This window comes from Lepus europaeus, chromosome 11 (assembly GCF_033115175.1).
Source record: "Lepus europaeus isolate LE1 chromosome 11, mLepTim1.pri, whole genome shotgun sequence".
Lineage (NCBI taxonomy): Eukaryota > Metazoa > Chordata > Mammalia > Lagomorpha > Leporidae > Lepus > Lepus europaeus.
In genome coordinates this window covers 17198248-17225434 of record NC_084837.1, presented here as the reverse complement: position 1 = coordinate 17225434, position 27187 = coordinate 17198248, and the positions used below count along the sequence as shown (strand labels likewise).

The 27187-nt window shown below is 46.6% G+C and overlaps 1 protein-coding gene across 1 annotated transcript in view; it reads right to left on the bottom strand.

The window, feature by feature from the left end:
• The window catches only part of NIPA1 (NIPA magnesium transporter 1), a 51970-nt gene extending 25742 nt beyond the window's left edge, over nt 1-26228 (bottom strand). Inside the window, exons 1-2 of the mRNA XM_062205026.1 lie at nt 26066-26228; nt 4904-4951 (exon numbers count right to left, since the gene is read on the bottom strand). Of these exons, the coding sequence (XP_062061010.1) occupies nt 4904-4951; nt 26066-26228 (211 nt within the window). The remainder of the gene's footprint in view (nt 1-4903; nt 4952-26065) is intronic.
• Nucleotides 26229-27187: the final 959 nt, after the last annotated feature.

Genomic DNA, 27187 nt, shown 5'->3' with positions numbered 1-27187 from the left:
CTTAATGTTCTTATCAATTTTTTGAGATCCGCTTCTTCTTCTATCTCATCATCTTCATAATCTTGAATTGGGATGTCTTTTTCATTTGGGGGCATCATAGTGTCTTCCTTGTTCTTGTTACCTCAGTTTTTGCGTTTGTTGTTTGGCATGTTGGAGATATTTGGTTTCTTCACTGGGGTGTTTTTTCTTGTTACACTATGGCTCTATATTAAGTGGACTGTCTGCTTTCGGTGGAGCCTTGGAAGCTTGAGATGAGTGTGGACTGAGAGCTGTGTTTGGTTCCTCAGGTTTGAGGGTGTGTCAAAGATGACACTCCCAGGTTAGGCGTGGTAAATCTCTTTTTTTTTTTTTTTTTTTTTGATTCAAAAGGGAAGTAATTCCGCACAGCTGAACGTAATTGGAGGTAGTTAGCAGGCGAATGATATACCCACAGGAGCCAGAGATCGGAAGCTCTTTCCCAAGGACCACACAGGGAATCTCTGCTGCCCTCAGTGTGGGCTCCAATTCCTGCAGTCTCCCACTGGATTGCCAAGTTAGATCCTAATCTCCTGTTATTTCACCCCTCCCCCCAGAGTCAGGTTTTTCTGCTAGGCTCAGGGCCGGTGCAGACCTGAGGTCACTCTGCTTATGACGTATGTCCAAAATGGCGCCTGCTCTTTGTCTTGCTCGCCTTTGAGGGGTGAGCAGAGAGAGAGAAACTCGTGTCCGTATCGGTCACTTTTTTTTTTTTTCCTCTCTCTCTTCTAGTTAGCCTGGTGAACTTTTCCCACGGAGTTTCAAGCCTCGTTCCCTCTAGCCTCCTCTTTCCGCTTGCCCGCTGGTATCTCGGGCTATTGAGGTTCAGCTCACCTCGCGTTCCAGCGCTGGTGTGTTGAGTCTGCCGCTGGTGACCCGAACTTGGGCTCCCACGCTCTCCACGCAGGTCCGCTGTGAATCACTAGTTCCGGAAGAGTTTCCGCTGCTGTTTCTTCCCCTACTCTTCCTTGACCCTGCAGTATCTCCACTTTTATTAACCTGTGTGTCTTGCTGAACTATCAATGTGCTCCCTTCCTATTCCGCCATCTTCGACATGTTTATACTTTCAAACAAGTATTAGATATTTAAGCGATGTTTCCAAACATATGTACTCTTGTCTTGAAATTTATAGAAGACATTGGACCTTCTGGTAAATGTTTTCATAATTTGTTATTTGAGAGAATTGCTTGCTAAGTTTTCATTTGATATTAAGTTATTAACAGAAAGCGATTTGGGAAGGCTGACTTGTTCCCTTATTTCACTATTCTCTTCAAGATGGGAAACTGACTCTATTCTGAAGGGCTCTCCAGGATATACAGTTTGATCTTTAGAACTTATTTGGAATGGCTAACAATTTTCTGTAATAATAGCCTGGCTACATATAGAAGAAATTAAGATTTCAGAGCTAGATTTACTTTGGCATGGGCACAGTAAACAGACAAAACCTCCCTTTTCAAACCAAATGAAGGGGACGGCACTGTGGCATAGCAAGTAAAGGTGCTGTCTGCAGTGCCGGCATCCCATATTGGTGCCAGTTCAAGAACTAACTGCTCCACTTCTGATCCAGGTCTCTGCTATGGCCTGGGAGAGCAGTGGAAGATGGCCCAAGTCCTTGGGCCCCTGCATCCATGTGAGAGACCCAGAGGAGGCTCCTGGCTCCTGGCTTCAGATCAGCGCAGCTCCAGCCATTGCAGCCATCTGGGGAGTGAACCAGCAAATGGAAGACCTCTCTCTCTCTCTCTCACTCTCTCACTCTCTCACTCTCTAACTGTGATTTTCAAGTAAAATAAGTAAATCCTTTTTTTTTTTTTTATTTGACAGGCAGTTAGACAGTGAGGGATAGAGACAGAGAGAAAGGTCTTCCTTCCGCTGGTTCACCCCCCCCAAATGGCAGCTACAGCTGGTGCGCTGCGCCGATCTGAAGCCAGGAGCCAGGTGCTTCCTCCTGGTCACCCATGCGGGTGCAGGGGCCCAAGCACTTGGGCCATCCTCCACTGCCTTCCCAGGCCACAGCAGAGAGCTGGACTGGAAGAGGAGCAACTGGGACCAGAACTCGGTGCCCATATGGGATACTGGTGCCACAGGCAGAGGATTAACCAAGTGAGCCATGGTGCTGGCCCTCAATAAGTAAATCTTTAAAAAAAAAAAAAAAAGAAAGAAAGAAGAGAAAGCTTTACTAATGACTTCAAAATTTGTAAATAAGGTGGTCACCATGTTTGATCTTAAAATAAGGACATAGCTTTCCTCATGGGCACTGTCTACCGCACAGAAAAGCCATTGTGAGAACGTGTCTGTGACTAGATCTCTGCCTTAGGCCACCAAAGAACAGAGATGAGACTGAGCACCCCCTTGCCTTGCGTCCTCTTAAAGGCTGCCTCCGTGGCCTGCCTTACAGCAGGAGGAAGAGCAGCAAGCTAGACAGCAGGAGCAATATAAAAATAGGTGGCAGGCCAATTAATGGCTGCTCTACGCGGTGATCTGCCATCCAGGAGACCTAACCGGCCAGCCCACCACAAATGGTGTTGGTTTTCAATATGGAAATCCAGGGCTTCAGATGGACATAGAAATCAGCGTATGGGCCGGCACCGCAGCTCACTAGGTTAATCCTCCGCCTTGCGGCGCCGGCACACCGGGTTCTAGTCCCGGTCGGGGCACCGATCCTGTCCCGGTTGCCCCTCTTCCAGGCCAGCTCTCTGCTGTGGCCTGGGAGTGCAGTGGAGGATGGCCCAAGTGCTTGGGCCCTGCACCCCATGGGAGACCAGGAGAAGCACCTGGCTCCTGCCATAGGATCAGCGCGGTGCGCCAGCCGCAGCGCGCTACCGCGGCGGCCATTGGAGGGTGAACCAACGGCAAAGGAAGACCTTTCTCTCTGTCTCTCTCTCACTGTCCACTCTGCCTGTCAAAAAAAAAAAAAATTAAAAAAAAAAAAAAAGAAAAGAAGTCAGCGTATGAAGAACCCAGGCAGCTCTGTCAGCCAAGAACTGGGTCACTGGAAACAGAACTGCCCTAGAGGTTAAAGGACTCCTGGGTCAAAGCCAGACCCAGTTGGCTCTAAGTTGAAGAAAGCCTTTCACTCAGTCCAGCTTCCAAAGTAACCACCACTGTTGAGGGGCCAGCCAGGTAGGGTCAGCAACACTGCAGGCAGAACTGTAAATTTCCTTTAGAGATGTCACCTGCCTTCTCTTCAGGCTAGATCTCCCTGGCCAGCTAGGTAATGGAAGTCAACAGGATGCCTTCCCTAGGGTGGTTCACACCTCCCTTATGTCTCTTCCAGAACCCCATATGAAAAGATAGATAGGACTGGGCCTCATACCTGGCCAGGCCCTAATTCCTACCTGATTATTATCAGGTTCCTCTTGTCTATTTGCCTCTCAGTGGGAAAACTTTCTCATGGTTTGGACAGCACCTTTCTTAGGTCCTCTAGTAATGACTGTCCTTTGTTTCAGACCCTGTGTATTTAATCTGCTTGTTAGATGCATTTTCTCCAGACTCGAAACAGTGGAATTCTAGATGGCCATGCCCATGAAACCTCAGATGGAAGCAGTTTCTGGAAGCCGGCACTGCGTCTCCCTTGAGAGGCCCCCTCCTGCTGGAACCCTGAATTGATTGTCAGTCCCTACTCTGCCCCTACTCAGCTTGAATGAACCAGAGCAGTTGTTGTCCCATACCCCCTAATAGAAGTTAGGGTCCATTCTTCTGGGGGAGGGAATGTGAGGAGTCAGACTGGTTAGCAGGCAGTCAGGTTGGTCCCAGTAGAAACTGAGGGTGCAAAATGCTTGCTACCCCACCTCAAAAGTTATATCTGCAAGGTCAAAAGTGCCTGCCCTACTCCTTGGGGGCTTCCAGTTGTAACACTAGAATAGCCAGGGAGTGGTGATTCCATCCTTCTGAGCACACAGTTTACTGTGAAAACAAGTTACCACCACTCGTCAAATAAGATTACAGATCAGGTCTTTTGGTGGGTTTTGTCCTTGCCTTGTAACTGAACGTCAACCTGTCAAGTTTTTTTTCTTCCCCAAAATTGTGCTTAAAAAACCCCGGACCACCAGCCCCTTCAGCTTTTGCCTCTCCTGGAGCCCCCCTCTTGGCCACTCTGTCCAGAGGTCTCTGACTTAACTAAATCTTGCTTTTCAATATATCTTGCTTTTCTCTTTGCCTTGTCCTCTTGGAAATTCTTCCATGTGAGACAAAGAAGCAAGGTAATCTTTTCTCTGCCACCCTTTCATCAGTAACAAAAACACGGCACCCTGCACCAGCCCACACCAGCCCACACCATATACTCTTCCCAGACAGAGCCCGAGAGAAGCTCTCAGATGAAAGCAATCAGCACTTGCCTAAAGATGAGACAAAATACCACATAATATTTCTACTTCAACTGTGCTGTATGTATTTATAGTTCTGAACTCTCATAATTTTATCACTTGTATTTATGTGATGGCACATGATCTCTGATACGGTCTTAAGTGAGAAGAAACTCTCCATTCAATCAACTGCATTGAGCAAAACTAGGCACTGTAATACATGGAATTTCACCAAATGTCAACAACCAACTACACGTGAGCAAGCAGGAGGTGTTTCGGTTTCTTGAGGCCCAGGACACTTTGTCCTGGAAAAATTCAGCACTAATCATGGACAGCAGGAGCCTCTGCCATCTCTCGTCCAGTCATCATTCCACACTCTCCCACCCTTTCCCTTCCAGGAATGGAGAGGACAGCTGGAAGAAGGAGACTGACTGAAGAGGGAAGCAAGGTACCCAACTGACACTTTCTGTGGCTACCTTTCCAAGAATGGAGTCAAGCTCACCCCACCCCCTCCAGCCCTGCCCAGAGGAACGACCACTCTCTGGAAACAAAGGAAAGGACCAGACTCTATCTCATGTGCTACTTACTTGCAATTGTGCCAGCCCACCACACAATGTCCGTTAAGTAGGAGGTACCTATAAAAGAATGAGTAAAAATGTCAGGTTTATAAGCTAAGTACTTAAATTTTTACATGAAAATGAAAATTCAAAAAAATAAGGAATGTCAGGCTGTTTATTCACCATATAAACCTTAGTCCATCAAGAGCATGAGAAACCACTAAAGTGTCAGAGTGGATATGTCTGCAACCAATGCAGTCTGACAGAACTTAACAAATGCAAGCTTTGTAAATTGGTTTTCTTTGGCCCAATAAACCACTACACATACAGCAAATTTTCTTTGCAATGGAATTTTATGTTGATCTCAAATGAGAATGAGTCATTAAAGTCCAACTCTCTCATGCATTTACTATAAGCCATTTATATGGTAATTTTACTATCCTATGGTTCAATGGCTTCTGCTTAAACAGGTTACTCAATTTTCTTAATTTAGAAGGCTGAAATGACTCCTTTTTTAACCATTTGAGCACTAAATCCCTACAGCCAAGCTTTAACATTTTTCTTAAAGATTTATATATTTATTTGAAAGTTACAGTCACAGAATAGAGAGAGATCCACCAACTGGCCCACTCCCCAGATGGCTCTGACAGTCAGGGCTGACCCAAGCCAAAGCCAGGAGATTTATCTGTGTCTCCCACATGGGTGCAGGGGCTGAAACACTTGGGCCATCTTCTGCTGCTTTTCCCAAGTCATTATCAGGGAGCTGGATTGGAAGTGGAGCACCCAGGACCTGAACCAATGACCATATGGGAAGCTGGCATTGTAGGTCGCAGCTTTATCCTCTAAGCCACAACACAGGTGCCCTAGTTTTAATGTTTTACATGACACTTCCCTTGTATTCTCTTGCTATCCTCCTACATATTTCCCTGCAGGACAGGCAGAATCGGAGGAACTACCTGTCCTCCCAGCACATTGGTCCTTCCACGTGCCCCATGGGACAGGTGCTTACAAACAGGTTTTGCAACTTGTGAGACACAGCTGTCCTTTAGCTTTGTCAAAATGCTTCTAGGCTGACTTTATCCCCTTACAGATAAAAGTATCTAATTCAAATTGGATTTTTTTAAAGGTTTATTTATTTCTTTGAAAGACAGGATTATACAGAGAAGGAGAGCCAGAGAGAGAGATCTTCCATCCTCTAGATCACTCCCCAGATGGCTGCAATAACCAGGGCTGTGCCAGGCTGAAGCCAGGGGCCAGCAGCTTCTTCCAGGTCTTCCATGTGGGTTCAGGGCCCTAAGCACTTGGGCCATCCTGCATTGCTTTCCCAAGAGCATTAGTAAGGAGCTGAATCAGAAGAAGAGCAGCCAAGAATTGAACCGGCACCCATATGGGATGCTGGCTCTGCAGGCCTCAACTTAACCTGCTGTGCCACAGTGCCTGCCCCACATTGGATGCTTTAATTCTCAGTAGTAAAACCACAGTATTTTGGTATAAGGAATATAGGAAGCCACACTGCTTAATGAAGGAAACAGAACTACAGGTATCATAATAATTGTTTACAAAATGAAATGGGGACAATATGTAATGACAGAACAAAAGGAATGATGAAGTTAAAAATGACCATCTCACAACACCACAACAGAAGCTAATTTAGGCATGAGTCATGGGTACTGAAACAAGTGGATGGGGGCTGGCACTGTGGTGTAGCAGGTGAGGCCGCTGGGATGATGCCTGCAGCATCCCATATGGGCGCCAGTTCGAGTCTCAGCTGCTGCACTTCTGATACAGCTCTCTGTTATGGCCTGGGAAAGCAATGGAAGATGGCTCAAGTCCTTAGGCCCTTGCACCTGTGTGGGAAACCCGAAAGAATCTCCTGGCTCCTGGCTCCTGGCTTCGGATCAGTGCAGCTCCAGCCATTGCGACCATCTGGGGAGTGAACCAGTGAATGGAAGACTTCTCTTTCTCTCTGCCTTTGCCTCTCTGTAACTCTGCCTTTCAAATAAATATTTAAAAAGAAAAAAAGTGTGGATGGAATGCTGCAGTCAAAAAAAAAAAAAAACAAAACAAAAAACAAAGAAGAAACAAGAACAAGTGAAGTGGATAGAAGTTTGCTGGGAAACAGGATTGTTACACAGGCCCTGGGAATCACCCCCACCAGTTTGTGGGGTGTGTGTGCTTCACTAATCACAATGAGAAAAAGTTCTCTTCACAGTAGAGAAGCCTGGCAGACATCAGCTTCACCAGGTGGTCAAAGTGCATCACCAGCAGCGGGGCAGATGGCATCATGTGACTCCTGAAGGGACGTACTGAGAAGGACATCACACAACCTCTGTGATGTTCCTGCCAAACGCACAGCTTGAGGCTAATCACAGAGAAACAGCAGACAAAGCCAAACTGCGAAACAATCTCTGCATTAGCTGGCCTGAGTCTTCAAAAACAACAAAGTCACAGAAGACCAAAGAACTGCTGCAGATGAAAGGAAACTAAACAGAGGAGATGTGGTACCAGAACACACAATGCTAAGCACACACACACAAAAAAGTTGCTATTCAGGAAAATAGTGGAGTAACTGGCAAAATGTGATTTATAGTTCACTTTCTGGCTCTAGAATGCTGACAGCCAGGCTGCCAGGCAACAGCACTTATGGTTATAAAAATAAAAAGCCCTTTGATGGGCAAATGACACCTGAACTGGAGGCCTGTGAACAGGACACACGAGCCCCTTGTTTGGGCTCTGAGTGTGATGCCCCTGGGAAGAGACAGGCCTCCTTATGGGGTCCAGAGCTCTGCCTGTGACTGCAGCACCGCCCGGGCACGGGGCTTCCTCACAGAGAAGCTGTACAGCTCTGTCTCTAGGCCCTGACACCACTGGGGCTCTGTCTTGTGTCCTTCTGAATGCATGCCATACAAACGTGGCCCAGAGTGTCCTACAAGTTGGAAAGTTTAGGGAGGCCTAATTATGTCTAATAGCAGACACCGCAGAAGTACTAGTTATTAAAAAACTCAGTGTTAAATTTCCTGAATGTTGCTCATCACACAAAGGCTGTTTAAGAAAATGTTGCTGCATCCTGCAAAACACTTGCTGAATATTTAATGGTGAAAAGTCATGATGTCTGTGTCTAGACACTGGTGTGATAAGCCCCACGGACCAGCTACTTAGCAAAGCTACCATAATTAATTAAAGTATTAAAAAATTAAAGTCTCTGTAAATTATCTTTGGGACAGAGTAAATATCCCCTTTTTCATTCATTTTTGTAATTTGATTGATTTAATTCTTTTTTGCTTAGTCAGTCTAGCTAAAGGTTTCATTATTCTTTACAAAGAACCAACTTTTGGTTTTGCTGATTTTACTGTTTTTCCATTTTCTGTCTCATTTATTTTACACATTAGAGTGTATTCTTTTCTCTGGGTTTAATTTGCTCTTTTTATTCTAGTGTCTTAAGGTGGAAAATCAGGCTGCTGATTTCAGATCTTCTCTTTTTAAAGTTTTTATCTGTTTGTTTGATTAAATGAAACACAGAGAGAAAGATTCCCATCTACTAGTTCACTCCCCAAATGCCTGCAACAGTCAGGATCTGAGAAACCAACTCAGGTCTTCCACTTGGCTAACAGGAACCCAACTACTTGAGTCAAATTTCCTGTGGCTTCCAGGGTACACATTAGCAGGAAGCTGGAATTGGGAGCAGAGCTAGACTCAAACTCAGGTACTCCAATGAGGGGTGCAGTGTCCCAAGTGACATTTTAACTGCCCACTCCTTTTCTTTTTTATATATAGGCATTTGAAGCTATAAAATTCTTTAAATTTTAAAAAGTTTATTTATTTGAAAGAAAGAAGCAGTTAGACAGAGAGAAAAAGCTCCCATCTGGTGGTTCACTCCTCAAATACCCACAATTGCAAGGGCTGGACCAGAACAGGAGCCAGGAGCTAGAAACTCAATACAAATCTCCCAAGTGGGTAGGATCTGCAGTAGCAGGAAGCAAGAATCAGGAACCTAAGCCAGAATCAAACCCAGATACTCCAATGTGGTATGTGGCATCTTGATCACTGGGCTAAACACCTGCCCCCACAGCTAAAAACTTTCCATCCTGTGCTGTGTTAACTGTATCCCATTAATTCTGCTATTTTGCATTTTGCTTTCATTCATCTTTAAGTATTTTCTAATAGCTCTTATGACTTCTTTGACTCATTTTTTTAAACATTTTATTTATTTATTTATTTATTTGAGAGGTAGATTACAGAGAGAGGGAGAGACAGAGAGAAAGGTCTTTCATCTGTTGGTTCACTCCCCAAATGGCTGCAACAGCTGGAGCTGGGATGATCCAAAGCCAGGGAGCCAGGAGCCAGGAGCCAGGAGCCAGGAGCCAGGAGCTGCTTCTGGGTCTCCCATGCGGGTTCAGGGTCCCAAGCACTTGGGCCATCTCCTACTGCTTTCCTAGGTCACAGCAGAGAGCTGGATTGGAAGAGGAGCAGCCAGAACCAGTGCACATATGGGATGCTGGCGCCACAGGTGGAGGATTAACCTACTGGTCACAACGCTGGCCCCAGACTCATTGTTTATTTAGAAATATGTTAACTTACTTATTTAGTAATTTCATAAATTTATCTCTGCTACTGATTTCCAATTCCTTTCAACTGTGGTTGGAGTATACGCTTTGTATAATTTCAACTCAATTAACTGATACCTGTACAGTGACCTACTCCCTCATCTAGCCCAGAGAATGTTTCACAGCCACCTGAGGACATTCTGCTGCTTTGGAGTAGTTTTACAGATGCCTTTTACATCTGGTCCGTTTATATTTCCATTCGAGACTTTAAATTTCTTTGCTGATCTGCCTAGTTCTTTCAATCCTTTATTGAAAGTAGGATATCAAAGTTCCCAACTATGATTGTTGAGTTTTCTCTATCCTTATGATGTCAGTTTATGCTTCTCATTATTCTGGGCTCTATTGTTAGGTGCATATATAAATTGCTATGCTGTCCTGGTGGACAACTCACAATTTATTGTTATAAAATGTTCTTTGCCACCATAGCTTTCATTTGTTTAAAACAGGATATTTGTTATTTCAAATGACTGCCAACACATTTCATTCGATAACATCCCAAATTCATTTTTAGGGAAGATTTATGTAGTAATTTACACAACGGACTTTCAAATTCTATATACAATACAAGAAAGATTGTAGGGACCAAGAATTATGCAAGTGATCACAACTTTTCCTCTTAGTCTCTGGCAAAGGCAGAGAAGAGAAAAAAAAAAGGTTGTCTCCTTTTATTGATGAACATAGTTTGGTTATGAGTTCTTGTGAAGTCCCAGAATTACTGCTACAGCAGAAGCCGGACTGAGCCCTTCTACAGTGAAGCTTATTCAAAGATGTCAGTGACCAATGCAGTGGGGCCCTGGGTCCTTCCCTTCCACTGCATGGTTTTCCCAACACTGACGACCATCATACAGCACCTTTTTGGTGGTTTGAAACTGACCACATTACCAAAATGGGGAGGAACTTGGGATACCAGGTACCTAGGAATGAGGAAGTGACAGGCTTTTGTTCTCCCTCTAAGGAGTTTGGTTCAGTTCCAAGTATTTCAAGCCTTCCCTTCCCTACTCCCCAGCAGGGGCTTGCATTTGCTGAAACCCAACTGGGTTCAGATCATCCTCACCTTTTAAACCATTATGCAAAAGCTTTTGCTTCCATGGATGTTAAGCAAGTCAGAGTTCTATCTGGATGCCTCTTCCATCCCCCAACACCTACCCCAAAGCCTTAGCTGTAGATTAAAGTGAAGCTCCTGCATATGATCTCCAAGGGCTACAGACCAGGAACATGTCCTTGGTCTGCCCTGCAGGAAGTGCGTAGTTCTGCCTGAGAGCCCATCCACCTGTGCCCAGCTGCCCCAGATTCCTCCCCCCTTCTTCAGCCAGGAGCTGCTGGGAGCCTAGCCTCTGTGAGCCCTAGCCTCTGTCACAGATATTTTCTTGTTATGTCCTAAAACCACAAGTTCTCTTCACAGTTTCACCTCCAAATGGCAATGTCCCTAAAGATCCTAATGTCACTCAGCCAGCACTCCCAGCAGGCACCTGTTCAAGCCTCTGCCCACACTGCTCCTCTCCCCAGCTGGTGCTATTCCTCTCATCCTCTTCAGGTCCTCTGGCCTCTGCAAGCACAGTACGTCACAGGACTGAAGAATGTTGAAGATTTTCTGCTTGTTTTACCACACTCATACCTCTTCCCCCAACTCCTAGGCGTGGACTACAGAGCTAATAGTGGCTAAGGTCTGGTTTGTTTTTTTTTTTCCTGCCCTCACATTAAAACCTTGGACCCTAACTGACAGCACATAGTTGTTTAGAACAGCTGAATTATAAGACAAAGAAGTGTTTGTGCAAATACAAAAAGGACTTGTCAGGATGATAATCTCAAATGGCAGCAATGTCATCTAACAGGGGACTTATGGCTGCTAAGACCTTCCATTTAGTTATCAATGTAAATCAGAAATGTCCTCAAAATATAACTTTCTGGCATAGAAATACAAATGGGCATCTAATTTATTTGTCTTCTGGTCATACCACAGAAAACCTGTTCCCACTCAATGCATGCTCCTAGCAGCAACAGTAGAAATTGCTGCTAACAGCAAAGCAAGAGAGGATCACTATGTCCCTTGTAAATGAGTGTCTTGACTTCAGATTACAAAAAAGGACACTACATGGCTTGTACAGAATTCTTTAAAAGGGACTGTGAATCATAGGAAGCACACTGCACATGGGAGTGTAAAACTCTAGTGGTAAAATGTCAGCACTTTCTAGCCATTTAATTATACGTCCACTCCATGATCCAGCTCTGCTACTCCAATGCATTTACCTGAGAGAAATGAAAATATTTATTAAGTCCAAAAATAAATACATAGGAGGGATTTTTTAAAAGTTCATGAAAATTCATATACATTTTATAAAAACAAAATACAGCCTTTTAAAAGATTTATTTCTATTTATTTGAAAGTCAAAGTTACCGAGAGAGATCTTCCATTCACTGGTTCACTCTCCAAATGGCCACAACAGGTGGGGCTGGGCCATGTTGAAGTCAAGAGCTAGGAGCCTCATCTGGGTCTCCAACAGGGGTACAGGGTCTCAAACACCTAGGCTGTACTCTGCTGCCTTCCTAGGCACATTAGCTTGGAGTTGGATTGGAAGTGGAGCAGCTGGGACTCAATCTGGTGCCTCTAAGACATGCTGGCATCACAGGTGGTGGCTTAACCCATTATGCCACAATGCTGGCCTCAACATACATAGATTTTAAATTTTTCTTGCACAAAATAAACTTGTTATAACATGTCTATATAGGATCTAGTCTGAGTTACTTAGATAAGACATCAATTTGAAAACAGCCCCTATCTGAACCACATGAATTCTGCTAAAACTGAGGCAAGAATAAATATTAAATTGATGGTGATGCTTGGGTGAAATAATGGTGAAATCATTGATGCTTTACGTAAAACTTAAGAGGACAAAGCCCTAAAGAAATCATTAGTTTACAAATGGTTCACTTGGGGGCTGGTGCTGTGGCATAGTGGGATAAGCCTCTGCCTGAGGCGCCACCATTCCATAGGGGTGCCAGTTCGAGTCCCAGCTGCTCCTCTTTTGATCCAGCTGTCTGCTATGGCCTGAGAAGGCAGTAGAAGATGGCCCAAGTACTTAGGCCCCTGCACCCACGTGGAAGACCCAGAAGAAGCTTTTGGCTCCTGGCTTCAGATTGGCCCAGCTTTGTCTGTTGCAGCCACTGGGGAGTGAACCTGTGGATGGAAGACCTTTCTCTCTCGCCCTCTCTCTGTCTATAACTCTCTTTCTCAAATAAATAAACAAAATTTTTTTTAAAAAAAGATGGTTCACTTGTTTAAAAAGGAATGAGAGTAGAATGGCAGATGTCCTAAATAGCACTCTGGCCTCAGAATCAACCCTTAAGGCATTCGGATCTGGCTGAAGAGCCCATGAGAGTACTGTAGGCATGGAAATCCAAGACACTCTGGGAAAAAAAAAAAAAGAAGACCTAAATGAAAGATTTCTGCGAGTGAGATCCCAGTGGAAAGAATGGGGCCATCAAAGAAGGAGGTACCTTTCCCTGAAGGGAGGAGTGAACTTCTACTTTGACTATGACCCTGTCTGAATAAGATCAAAGTCGGCAAACTCAAAAGGCTTCCATAGCCTTGGCAACTCATGACTAGAGCCTGACACCATAAACAAGGGTGTCAAATTGTTAAGTCAACAACAGGAGTCACTGTGTACTTACTTCTCATGTGGGATCTGTCCTTAATGTGTTGTCCAATGTGAAGTAATGCTATAACTAGTACTGAAACAGTATTTTACACTTTGTGTTTTTGTGTGGGTGCAAACTGATGCAATCTTTACTTAGTATATACTAAATCGATCTTCTGTATATAAAGAGAATTGAAAATGAATCTTGATGTGAATGGAATGGGAGAGGGAGCAGGAGATGGGGGGGTGCAGATGGGAGGGAAATTATGGTGGGGGGGAAAGCCATTGTAATCCATAAACTGTACTTTGAAAATTTATATTTACTAAATAAAATAAATAAATACAAAGGACTGAGAGGATACTGCAGATGAGGGCCACAGTGGCAGAGCATCCACATATTTGTGAGGAATATTTAATCTACGTCCAACCTGAAGAGCACCTACAATTAGCAGGAAGAACAGCCAACACCAAAGACATCTCAATTGGTTCAGCTCACACAACTCTAACCAAAAAATTCAAATGGAGAAAACTTTCCGCTTGCTGGATGCCAAAACTTCTATACCCAGACCAGTGGCAGACAAGAGCAGAGCCTTCGATGGACGTTTTCAGCAAGTGGAATCAAGATCTTGAAGCATTTCTTTGAAAACTCCAAACAGGAGATGAAATGTAGTTTACCAGTGTGACCTAGCAGACAAGGCACAATCAAAGCAATGGCTACCAGGAGGTAGAAGTGGTCCAGTCAACGCAAAAGTGGACTGGTCGCCAGCAGACGTCATTTTGCTTGTTGACCTTCTTGGGTGCTAAAGAATGACAGCATCTGAGTCTTAGGAGAACATTTTGAGAAAGTTAACCAAAGCCGGACCATGGTTAGGAAAGCTTCGGTAGAAAGCCCCTCTCCACCACCACAACACTCCTGCTCATTCCTCTCATCAAAGCGCATTGTTGTGTTTTGATGGGAAATCAAGAGGCATCCACCTTAGAGTCTTAATCTGGCTCCTTCTGACTTCTTTTTCCTTTCTAATCTTTTTTTAAAGATTTATTTATTTTACTCGAGATTCACAGCTACACACAGAGAGAAGGAGAGACAGAGAGAGACAGAGAGAGAGAGAGAGAGAGAGAGAGAGAGAGTTTTTCCATCCAATGGTTCATTCCCCAGATGGCCACAGCAGCCGGAGCTACGCTGATCTGAAACCAGGAGCCAGGAGCTTCTGGCTCTCCCACACGGGTGCAGGGGCCCAAGCACTTGGGCCATCTTCTACTGCTTTCTCAGGCCATAGCAGAGAGCTGGACTGGAAATGGAGCAGCCGGGACTCAATCTGGAACCCATATGGGATCCCGGCTCTGAAGGCGGCGGCTTTACCCGCTATGCCTCAGCGCCGGCCCCTTGTTTTCTAATCTTAAAAAAATCCTTAGAGAGCGCCCTTTTTTGGCTCAACCAATAATGTAAAAAAGACTATGCTGACATGGTTAAATTCCTGGGACCTTCAGTTCTTTAGGAGTGGGCTAGTCTCACTGCTTACAAAAGTGTCTTGAACTTGATGGAATTTGAGAAAGTTTTCATTCTCTATTTTTATCTTCTAATTCAAATTTTTTTCACGAACTCTTTGAAGGCCCCTCATAAAAATTTTAATTTCAGTTTTGTTAAAATAGCAAACATTTGGGAACAATCAGAATGTTCATCAAGAAGAGAACAGATAAGTGAACAGAGGTATGATGCTTAAAAGAGAAACACTAGTCAGCAATAAAAATGAACATCCTACTGATACCTAATACACACATTATGATGATTTTTCACCATGTTCAACAACAAAAATGCAGGGCCAGTGTTGTGGCACAGCAGGTTAAGTTGCCACCTGCAATGTGGTCATCCTATATAGGTGCCAGTTCAAGTCCCAACTGCTCCATTTCCTATCCAGCTCCCTGCTAATGTGCCTGGGAAAGCAGTGGAGAAATGGTCCAAGTGCTTGGGGGCTTTCAACCATATGGGAGACCTGGAAGAAGCTTCTAGCTCCTGGTTTCAGTCTGGCCCAGCCCTGGGCATTGTGGCTGTTTGGGGAGTAGGCAGTAGATGAAAGATCTCTCCACCTGCTGCCACGTGTTCTGTCTACATACACACTGGCAGTTGGTTGACTTCTGCGAGTTTATTTTCTCTGAATACATTTGGTCTGGCTGTGAGTTCATATTCTCTCTCCTTTCTCTTTTCCGAGTTCTTTTTCCTTACATTTTGGTGCCCTATGTGGGGAGGGAAGTGGAGGACCTGGTCTCTGGGTATTAGCTGTGATCCCCACCCTTCCTCTGAACTTTCTTCTTTCTGAACTGCTTCCAGACATTTTACTGTCTCTGCTCACCCCTACCTTCTCTTTCCTACAATCTCCTTCTTCCCTTCTGACCCAGAAGGCCCTGAGAAACACCTCTCCAGGACACTTTCTCACTGCCACTTGCACTTCTCATTTCCCAACAAATTCACAGTCAGAGCCTTTGCCAGATCTCACCATCACATGCCCACATCGGACCTAATTCTCAGCCTATCAGATTGGTAAGAGAGATCTCGTCACCTCAAGCATGCTGGGGCAATGCTTGTGCCTGGTTCATGCCCCCTCGTAGGGTCTGGGGTGCTGGGTCAGGCCAGGTTATCCCCACCTCATAGGGCCTGGAGTGTTCAGTAGGTTTCCCTCACTTGGGGGAAACGTGCAACCACCACAGCTTAGAACTGGGGCACTGGTCCAAGCGTGGGGATTCTCACCCCTCTCCTCTTAGAGGGCTCAGAACTTAGGCTCTCGGTTGGGGTGATTCTTTCCCTGGGGGGAACGCCCTGTGAAAAGATTCCTTCCTTCAAACCATATTTTGCTTAATCCATGGGTTCTAATTTCGACTTCCCTCTGGCCTGCCTCTTAGAAGACTTTTGCAAGTTGGGCCTGTAGAGGGAAGTAAAGCAGAAGCAAAGTGGAAACGATTCATCCATTTCCACATTAAAATTGGGCCATGATATTAGTCAGACAACGATTCTGTTTCAACTCAAAATTCTCTAAGATTTTAATAACTTTACACAGAGAAATGGCAAATGGTCAGAAGTCCCCTATTCCAATACTTTTTTCTCCTCTGGGGTCAACTTTCCACACCCCAAGTGCTCATGGAGGAAGGTCTAGAGCCTTCCCTTAAATCTTTTTTTGTTTGTTTGTTTATTTAAGATTATTTATTTATTTGAAAGGCAGAGTAACAGACAGGCAGAGACAGAGAGGGAGAGAGAGGGGTCTTCCATCTGCTGGTTCATTCCCCAAATGGACACAACAGCCAGAGCTGGGCTGAAGCCAGGAGCCAGGAGCTTCTTCCAGGTCTCCCATGTGGGTGTGAAGTAGGCATACAGGTTGAAATTGATTAGGTTTGTGAGCTGGAAGACCATGCCTTCACTATGCCCCTGTGTGGCCTCAGGCCCCTACCTGGCCACACCTGTGCACCCACTGGCCAATCAGGTTAATTAACCACTCCCTTTGAAAGTGGATTACAAGCCTGGGACACAGTGTGTCCGGCCCTTTTCCTCCTTTCTCTTCCCGTGGCCTCTTGTCAGCAGGGGGCTGGTTAAATCCCTGTGCCTTCAGGGCGCATGGCCTTCGGCCAACCGGCCTATGACTCCTGGCCTAGATGCTCTTCCACGTGGCTGGTTCCTGGTACCTATGAACCTAGATCTACCTCTCTCCTATAGATAACGCTCTCTCCTATGCATCTTTCGCACTGAATAGAAGCTTAAAATGTACCATGCTGCCTTGTTCATTTATGCCGGTATTCAGAATTCTCTTCTAAATATTAGGCAAAAACCCACTTGGCTTATTTTTTTTTAAAGATTTGTTTTATTTATTTGAAAAAGTTACAAAGAGAGGTAGACAGAGAGAGAGGTCTTCTATCCGCTGGTTCACTCCCCAGCAGGGGCAGTTGCCACCCCCCATCCTCTCCTCCCCTGAAACTCTCTTTATCCTGTTCTCCCCAAGGAAGAATAACCTCCCTGTAGCCCTCCACCACCTGTCCTCTCCCTCATCCCACTCTGACATTGACCCTCCCAAGCCTCCATCTGGTGACTCCTCTCTGGCAGACCCACCTGACTCCCCTACACCTAAGCCTTCATCCTCTTCCAAGGTCAACTTTCCTCCTTCCAAGCCCTCCGGCAGGAGAAAGGCTTGGTGCCTCCTGTTGAACCCTGATTTTCCCTTCTTTCACTCTCGCTCTTTCCTCAGGGGTGCTGCCGTCTCAGAAACAGGACTCTCTACTCACCCTGCCTGCCACGTCTGGCTCTTCCCCACTCCACCCCCATCCCCCTATTGGCAGCCAAAATTGCCTCTCTCCTCTTCCTGACCCCTCCCCCTCCTCTGTGCTGCCACTCTTTCCTCCTGGGTGCAGAAAGACAGTGTAAAGGCTAGCAGAATATTTACTGATCTGGAAAGCCCCACACTTGGGACATTCCAAACTCCTAAGACAATGCACTGTAAACTTCACTAAGAGCTTTTTTCACAACTTCCTGCCACTTTATCAGGGTCCATGCCAGTGCTCTGTGCCTGCCCCAACAAGCAGCTCCAGAAAGGACTGCCTGCTGCTCAAATGCAATGAAGCCTGACTTCAACACCCCCATCCCCACCCCTGCCCTCTGTGGAGGGAGGGGGAAAGGTACTCAGCCCCCACTCTTCCTTTAACCCCCCCCCCATTCTGTCTTCCTTAAAATAAAGTCTTCTTTAGCCACAATCTCTTCTTCTAGAACACTAAAATCCTAAAACCTAACATAATTGAGCCACATCTCGCACAAGGATGAAACCTCTGTTCTAACATCTCTAGTAATATATTTGGTAGGGCTAGCAAAAAGAAACTCCAGAACAATGGTAAGTCCTGAGCCACTCTGCTCCAAAGAATGCTCCATGACTAGCCACCTTCTATCTTTCCCCTTGTCTTCTGTAGTGGCAGCCAAGATCTCTTTGCTAATAACTGAGTCTTTCTGTTCTCTCCTGTAATATATTATACATATGTACATGGGAAAATTTATTAAGAGCTCTGTTTTAATTGGCTATCACTTGCGTTAGATATTCAAGAAATATTTCCAACTACATTGACTTTTTTTTTTTAAAGATTTATTTATTTATTTGAAAGTCAGAGTTACACAGAGAGAGAGAAGAGGCAGAGAGAGAGGTCTTCCATCCGTTGGTTCACTACTCAATTGGCTGCAACGGCCAGGGCTGTGCTGATCCAAAGCCAGGAGCCAGGAGCTTCTTCCAGGTCTCCCATGTGGGTGCAGGGGCCCAAGGATGTGGGCCATCTTCCACTGCCTTCCCAGGCCACAGCAGAGAGCTGGATTGGAAGAAGAGCAGCCGGGACTCGAACCAGTGCCCATATAGGATGCCAGGGCCGCAGGTGGAGGATTAACCTACTGTGTCACAGTGCCGCCCTGCAACTACATTTACCCTTAAAATTTATGGAAGGCAGGGCTGGCACTGTGGCATAGTGGGTTAAAGCCCTGGTCTGCAATGCCAGCATCCCATATGAGTGCCAGTTCATGTCCCTGCTGTTCCACTTCCATCCAGCTCTCTGCTATGCCTGGGAAAGCAGTAGAAGATGGTCCCCAAGTCTTTGGGCCTCTGCACCCATGTGGAATACCTGGAAAAAGCTCCTGGTTCCTGATTTTGCATCAGCACAGCTCTGGCCATTGCACCCATTTGGAGAGTGAACCACCAGATGGAAGACCTCTCTCTCTCTCTGTCTCTACCTCTCTCTGTAACTCTTTCAAATAAATAAAATAAATCTTTAAAAACAATTGGGAGGCATTGGACCTTTTGGTAAATGTTTTCATAAGTTATTTGACAGCTAAAATTATTTACTAAGTTTTCACTTGATATTAAGTTGTTGACAGTAAGGCATCTGGGAAGCCTGACTTGTTTCCTCATTTCTCCTCTGTTCTCTTCAAGATGGAAAGCTGATTCTATTCTGTCTGACTTTCCATCAGCATGCAGTTTGATGTTTAGACCTTATCTAAGACAGTTTGGATAAGGTGGTCTTAATGTTTGATCTTACATAAAAGGATGTAGCTTTCCTCATAGGTATCATCTTATCTCACAAGAAGAATATGGTCATGCCTGTGACCACAGATTTCTAGCTCAGGCTGCCAAGATTAGGGATGGAATTGAGTGTCCCCATGGCTGAAATTCCTAAAGCCTTCCTCTGTATTCTACTTTAACAGAGACCAAGAGAAAGAGGAGTGAGACAGCAGGAGCAGTGTAGGGATAACGGCTGCTTTACATGATGATCTGCCACCAAGGAGACCCAACAAGGCCAGTCCACCCCCAAATGGCACCTGTTTTCAATATGAGGAGTCAGGGCATTGGGCAAGCAACTGTCAGCTCTGCCAAGATCCAGGCCACTGGAAATGGAACTGCCCTAGGGGCTGAAGTACTCCTGGGTCAGAACCAAAGACCTTGTCGGCCCTAAGCTAAAAAAGTCCTCCACTCTGGCTGCAAAGAGAGAGAGAGAGAGATAGAGAGAGAGATATCTCTATTCTCTGTTTCTCCTCCTCTTTCTGTAACTCTGCCTTCCATATTTATAAACCAATCTTTTTTAAAAAATTGGAAGAGAATACATATATAGAATACACTCCATGATTCCATTTCTGTGAAGTTCAAGAACAGGCAAAACAGACTCAATCTATGCAGATGGATTTCATAAGAGCTGGGCACCTATGTGGAGGATGGAATGAAAACAGGCATGAGAGAACTTTCTAGGGTTATGGTTATAATCAACTTATTCACTGGAGTGTTATTACACAGACATGTTTTGTCAAAAAACAACAAACTGTACCTTTAAGATCCATGAAGCTTACTTTATGCAATTATATAACCATGTTTTAAAAACAGAAATCAAAAAGAGGACTTCTTATTTTGGTAAAATACATGTAATACACACGCTATTTTAAGTATTTTTTAATTTATTTATTTGACAGGCATAATGGCTGAAAGGGAGTGGAGGGGTGTGTGTGTGTGTGTGTGTGTGTGTGTGTACAGAGAGGCAGGTAGGGAGAGAGGAGGAAAACTATCATTCATTGATTCACTTCCCAAGCGGTCCCAACAGCCAGTGCTGGGCCAGGCCAAAGCAAGGAATCCAGAACTTCATCCAGGTCTCCCACAAGGGTGGCAGAGGCCCAATCACATGGGCCATCATCTGCTGGTTTCCCAGGCACATTATCAGGGAGCTGGATTGGAGGCAGAGCAGTTGGGACTTCACCTGGAGCTGGCAGAGAGGATGCATTGTAAGAGGCAGCTTAACTTGCTGTGCAATGCTAGCCCCCATTTAAATTATTTTTAAGAGGACAATTCAGTGGAAGTATGTTCATTTTCACTGGTGTGCAGCCATCACTACCATAAAATGCTAGAACTCTGTCATCATTCCAAACTGAAATTCTGCACCCTTTAAACATAAACTCCCTACTCCTGCTCCTCCCAGCCCCAGGCAACCACCACTATAAAATTCTGTCTCCATGAATTTGACCACTCTAGCTACCTGGCATAAGTAAAATAAAATCAAACAGCTGTCCTTATGTGATAGTCTTATTTCACTTAGTATTATGTCCTCAAGGGTCACCTATGCTATAGCACATTCTAGGATTTCCTTATTTTAAAAATAAGAAAAATCCCATCATATGACTACATTTGCTCATCCATCCTTCAGTTGATAGACATTTGGGTCATTTCCATCTTTTGGCTACTGCAGTATTCCTATATACATACACATACACATATATATCTATCTATATCTATCTATCTATCTATATACATTTATCTTCCAGTTCCCTGCTTTCACTTCCCTTGAGTAATTCCAAAAGGGAATTATTTTATTTATTATAAGGTCAGAGTTACACAGAGAAAAGAAGAGAGAAGGAGAGTGAGAGTGAAAGAGAGAGAGTCAGAGAGAGAGAGAAGGAGATAGATCTTCCATCTGCTGGTTCATTACCTAAATCACCATGATGGCCTGGGCTGGGCCAAGCCGAAGCCAGGAGCCAGGACCTTCCTCTGGGCCTCCCACATGAGTGCAGGGGCCCAAGGGCCTGGGTCATCCTTCGCTGCCTTTCCCAGGCACATTAACAGGGAACTGGATCGAAGTAGAGCAGCTGAGACTCAAACCAGTGCCCATATTGGATGCTTGCATCACAGGCAGTGACTTAACCTGCTGTGCCACAATGCCAGCCCCCCGCCATGCTGTCTTACATAGCAGCTGCACCAGTACTGCACAAGGGTTCCAATTTGCCCACATCCCAGCCAACACTTGCTGTTTCGTACATGTTTTGTAACAGTCATCCTAATCAGGGTGAGGCGGTATTTCATTGTGCCTTTGATGAAAGTATTTTTTAAAAAGATCAGCTGTTCATCTTGATTGAGGGAATCCTACATGAAGTTAATATCTAATTCTTAAACACCACCAGTAAATTCTTAAGCATAAAACTCCTTTTTTTAAGATACATGTTATTTATTTATTTGTAAGGCAGAGGAACAAAGAGGCTGAGAGGCAGAGAGACAGAAAGAGAGGCAGAGAGAGAGAGAGAGAGAGAGAGAGAGAGAGAGAAAGAGAGAGAGAGAGAGAGAGAGAGAGAGAGAGGGAGAGAGATTCTATATGCTACATTACTCTCCAAATGACTGAAAAGCCAAGTCTGGATCTGACCAAAGCCAGGAACCAGGAACTCCATCCTGGTCTTCCACATGGTGACAGGGACCCACACACCCAGGGCCATTATGCATTGCCTTCCCAGGTACCTAAGCAGAAAGCTTGCTGGGAAGTCATACCTGGCACTGGCACTCAGATATGGGATGCTGGCATCACAATCAGCAGCTTACCCTGCCAGTGCCATCACGCTGGCCCCAACAGAACTTTCTTTAAAAAAAAAAAGAATTATTTTATTTATTTGAAAGTCAGAGTTACACACACACACACAGAGAGAGAGAGAGAGACAGAGACAGAGAGAGAGAGAGAGGTCTTCCATTCTGCTGGTTCACTCCCCAAATGACCACAACGGCCAGAGCTGAGCCGATCCGAAGCCAGGAGCCAGGAGCTTCTTCCAGGTCTCTCATGCAGGTGCAGGGGCAAGCTGGGACTTGAACCTATGCCCATATGGGATGGAAGCACTGCAGGCTGGGACTTTAACCCACAGCGCCAGCCCTCCCACAGAACTTTCTTAATCCTGTTTCCAGGAAGTCTAACCCAGAGCAGTCACCCTGCCCCTAGACTAGTGAAGCCTGACTCCTCACCTATCTCACCAGTGCACCACTGGAGCCAAGGCTCAGGAATACTAGTCTAACTGGCTGTCCACAAATGCCGTCACAAGCAGCAATAACTTGTTTCTCTTCTCTAAGCCCTGCTTCAACGGAGCTTTTACACCAGACACACAGTGCAGTCTGAGGTACATCTGGGCTCTGCACCTGCCAATTCTATCAACTTCAGATGGAAAATATTCAGAAAGAAATTGTGTTTGTACTGAAAATATAAGTACTTTTTCTTATCATTATCCCCTAAATAATACGAGACATAACAGCTATTTACACAGCATTTATTGGGTAGTAGGAGTCATCTCGAGATGATGTACACCATAACGAAGGATGTGTGCAGATTCTATGCAAACACTGTGTCATTTCACATAAAGGACTTAAGCACTCAACAGGTGAATGTCCTGGAACCCACTCCCCCCAGACATGGAGGGTGGCTGACTGAGAATGACCTGGACCCAGCTGGCTCCTTGCCCAGTTGCCCTCACATGTTATGTGAAGGCACAGTGAGGAAGCCAGGCAGTGCCATTCTGGGACTGTGTTGTACAGAGAAGTTCCTGGGCTACCAGGAGCTGCACTTGATGACTCATCGGGAAGGTACTTTAAGGGAAGAGTGAAAGCTGGCCACAAAGAAAGTCATGCTCCAAACTTCCCAACAGGAGGACTCTCACCGGAATGTGGCTGCCCTGCACAGAGGAGCTCTAGGAACGCTGCCCCTGACAATGCTTTTACTGTTAAAACTTTCAGTATGACACAGCTTGTGAGAGCATTGGAAACAGCCAGATCAGGTCTCCCTTCACACAAGAACTTGACTCTCCGGTTTTTATCTACCTCCTTTCTCTTCCCTCCTCCCTTTCAGTCATTACATGGTGCCAACTCTGCTGCTTATTAGCACTCATGGAAGAAGGCTTTATAGAGAGTGGGTTCTAAAGCCGCTGTGTCCCCAACACCTGCAACAATGCCTGACATAGGAGTCTCACAAATATCCATTCAATAAGTCAAACGTGGATTCTTTGAAACAAGACTACCCTTGAGTAACCCATCACAGCTGAATCAGCAACAGTGGGTTAGGACTGCGAAAATATGAAATTAATGCAAAGACATAAGTAACAGCACCCATTATGTTTGTTTGCTTAAAGATGGATCTGCAACTGGAAACCATTATACTTACTGAAATATGCCAATCCCAAAAAGACAGATCCCATATGCTTGCCCTGATCTCTGGTAACTAATAGAGTACCTAAAGTGTAATCTACAGTAATGAAATTGACATTTTGAGATGTGATGACTGTTTACAGCCCCTGTCTCAACTGTTGAGGAACAGTGGTTTTTTTTTTTTTTTTTTTTTCCTTCATGCTATTTGTTGAACTCTTTACTTAGCATAGGATTAATCTCAGGGGTATAAAGTTAACTGAAAATAGATCTTTGTGTAAAAATTAAGAATGGGTGGAGTAGCAAGGTAAAGCTGCCACCTACAGTGCTGGCAATATGTATGGGCAGTAGTTGAAGTCCTGGCTGATCCACTTCCAATCTAGCTCTCTGCTATGGCCTGGGAAAACAGTAGAAGATGGCCCAAATCTTTGGGTCCCTGCACCCGCATGCAAGACCTGAAAGAAACTCCTGGCTCCTGGCTCTTGGCATTAGATTGGCCCAGCTCTGGCCATTGTAGCCATTTGGGGGAGTGAACCAGCAGATGGAAGACCTCTCTCTCTCTCTCTCTCTCTCTGCCTCTTTGTAACTTTGCCTTTCAAATAAATAATCTTTAAGAAAAACTTAAAAAACAAATAGGAGAGGGAGGAGGAAGGGGGGGAGCATGGGTGGGAGGGAGGGCAGGGTAGGAAGTATTACTATCTGTATATAGGAAATACATGGAATTTGTATACCTTAAGTAAACTCTAAAAAAAATAGATCTGTTGTTTCTCATTCATCCACACAGACAGAGCTGAAGTAACACACTGAGGTTTAGTTTAGTTTAATTAAGACCTATACTCGGATCTCCTTTGCTTTCCCCTAACATCTTACATCTGGTGGTCCTGTGTCCTTAGGCTCCTGGCTGCCATGAGTTTCTTTGATTTCATGGCCTTGACCAGAAGAGCGGTCAGGTAGTTCTTCAGATGTCCCTGAATTCAGCTTGAATGAAGTTTCTCTTGTGGTTACCCAGGCTTTGTGGGATTTGGGAGGATGCCCACAGAGGTTACACTGTCCTATCCAGGCACACACATCTACTTCTGGGTAACAGCAAAGCCTCTCCCATCTCAGAGGCCCGTCACGCCGAGCAGCATTTTCTGAAGACAGTGTAGCTGCTAGATCAGTGTTTGTTAGCTAAGGGAGGCACACCTCTGCATCCTTGGGAAACCATACCTGCTTACATTTAGACTTTATGTGAAGAGAGCAGTGCTGTGTTGCCTCGAGGCTGAATTCTTTTTTTAAAAAAAAAAAATATTTTATTTGAAAGGCAGAGTTACAGAGAGGCAGAGGCAGAGAGAAAGATCGAAGTGGAGTATCCGGGCTTTGAACCATTGTCCACATGGTATGCCGGCACTGCAGGCTGGCGGCTTTGCCCGCTATGCCATAGCGCCAGCCCCAGGTTGGATTCTCGACTTTATAATTTTACCTGAGCTGAAGGTACCAGGTGTTGACTCCTAATCCGAGCACTCAAAGTTTCACCTGCACGCTGGAGTCTGAACTAGTCCATAAGCTTCCTACCTCTCAGGCCTCCTGACCTACCTACCGGTCAGGTCCTCTCCAGAGGGCTCCTAAGACCAGTCCCATACTTTCTCGGCCCCTCCGGTAGCCACGCTTATTTCCTATTTCAAGGCGTGCTGTTTCCTGCAGTTGGGTCCTGCCCCAGGACCCCCAGCACAGCTCAGACACCGGCAAAGAAGGTCCCCTAGCTTGGCACTGCATCCAAGGAGTGGTGTTCGGTGGCCTATCCACTCGGGAAATACTCGGTGGGCCCCATTTAGGGGTTTGGTTTTCATTTCCCTTGGATGTCCTGCACATCGAGGTCCCTGTGTTCAGGTGGCTCAATCAAGGACCCCAAGGGCTGAAGCCAAGGCAAAGCACAGACCTGCGCTCCAAGCCGAGAGGCAGCGCCTCCCAGGCCCGCCGCATGGCTCCCACCGCTGCACCTGCCTGGCCACTGCAGGGAGCTCGCAAGCAGCAGGTCTTTCTCTCCCAAGCGCAACCCAGGGCCGCTGGCCCCGGTAAAAGCAGGAGGTCCCCGTCCCCGACTGCTTCGGGCGCACTGAAAACGGGCAGGTGCTCCGGCAGCCGGCCAGCGTGGGCCCCGCCCCGAGCACAGGTCGCTGGACTGCAGGGTGACAGAGAGCAAATGAGGAGATAAGGCGGCTGGAAAAGCACTGAAAAACTGAACAAGGCCTCTGCTGCCGTTGGGAAGGGGGGAAAGCGGCGGCGCCGGCCACGCCACGAACGCTCTAGACGCACCGGGATGCCCCCCGCGCGGCTGCAGCTGCGGAGCCCGCTCCGCGGCGCCTTGGGCGTGTGCTGGGCCCCGCAGGTACCAGCGCGTCAGGTGGGCGCCCGGCCTCCAGCCCGCGAGCCCGCCTCTCCGAGGGGCGCCCCACGCGCCCCCCGAGTCCGCGGCCGCTCCCAGCCACCCGCGCCGGGCGGCACACCCCGCGACCCCGAGCGCGGCCCGCGGCCAGCCCCTACCTCGCCGCTTGGCCCGTACGATGCCCTTCTTCTGCAGCACGAACGTGGACCCGTTCACCAGGCTCGACACCACGGCCACGCCCAGGCCGAGCGACACGGCGGCGGGGCTCGGGCTGCGCGCCCCCTCCCCGGCCGCCGCCGCTGCCGCCGCTGCAGTCCCCATTCCGCCCGCGCCCGCCCTCCGTGCCTGCGCCTGCGCGCCGCGCCCGACGGGGCGGGGGAGGGGGCGCCAGGCCCGCAGGGGTGGCGGGGCGACCCCGGAGGACGGCCGGGGGCCTCTGCGGGCAGGGTCGGGTGCGGCCCCCGGGGCTGGGCAGCTGGGCAGCCGGGCGCACTGCGGGCCGAGGTGGCGTGGGATGCGGTGGGGCAGCTCCGGGCGCCGCAGGGTCCGGGCTGCTCCGGGGGCGAGGCGAAGGTCAGGCGGCAGACCGGGACGGGGGCTCCCGGAGCGGACCGCGGAGGAATGGAGCCTGGGGCTCCGGGTAGGACGAGGCGAGAGCTCAGGGAGGAGGGCGGTAGGTGGGTGGGGAGGTCGGGCTCCAGATTTAGCAAATAAAAATCCAGGATGCCCCGTTAAGTTTGGCATCGCAAATAAACAGTGGCTAAGCGCCGGGAGAGCGCACGCAGCGGGACGCAGCCCTGGCCGGGGTCAGGTGCCGCAGAAGCTGCCGCGAGCCGGGGGCGGACGGGGACCCCGAAATCAAACCGAGTCGGCGGGGGACCCGCGAGCGCCGTGAATTCCCTCCCGCGCCCTTCTTCCGTCTGTGGGGCAGTGAGCTTGCGATCGCACCGTCTCGTTTCCATCTTTTAATTTTTAAACAACTGTACCAAAATTATAGAAAGCCTAGAAAATACAAAACAATGATCTTGAGGTCAGCCCCACCTCACCTAATTGTTGTCTGGGGTATTTTCCCACACGCATACTTAACTGTCACATGTTTCCAAATACGATACAGAACGTTTCCTTTTTACTTATCACAGTCAGTTTCCACGTTGCTACATAATTATGATTATTTTAGTGACAGTGACAGTGTAACTACCATAATCTGGTCATGCAGCTATTGTTGGTTGTTATGTTGCTACCACTTTCTTGCTACAACAGTGGTGTTACAATGTATATCT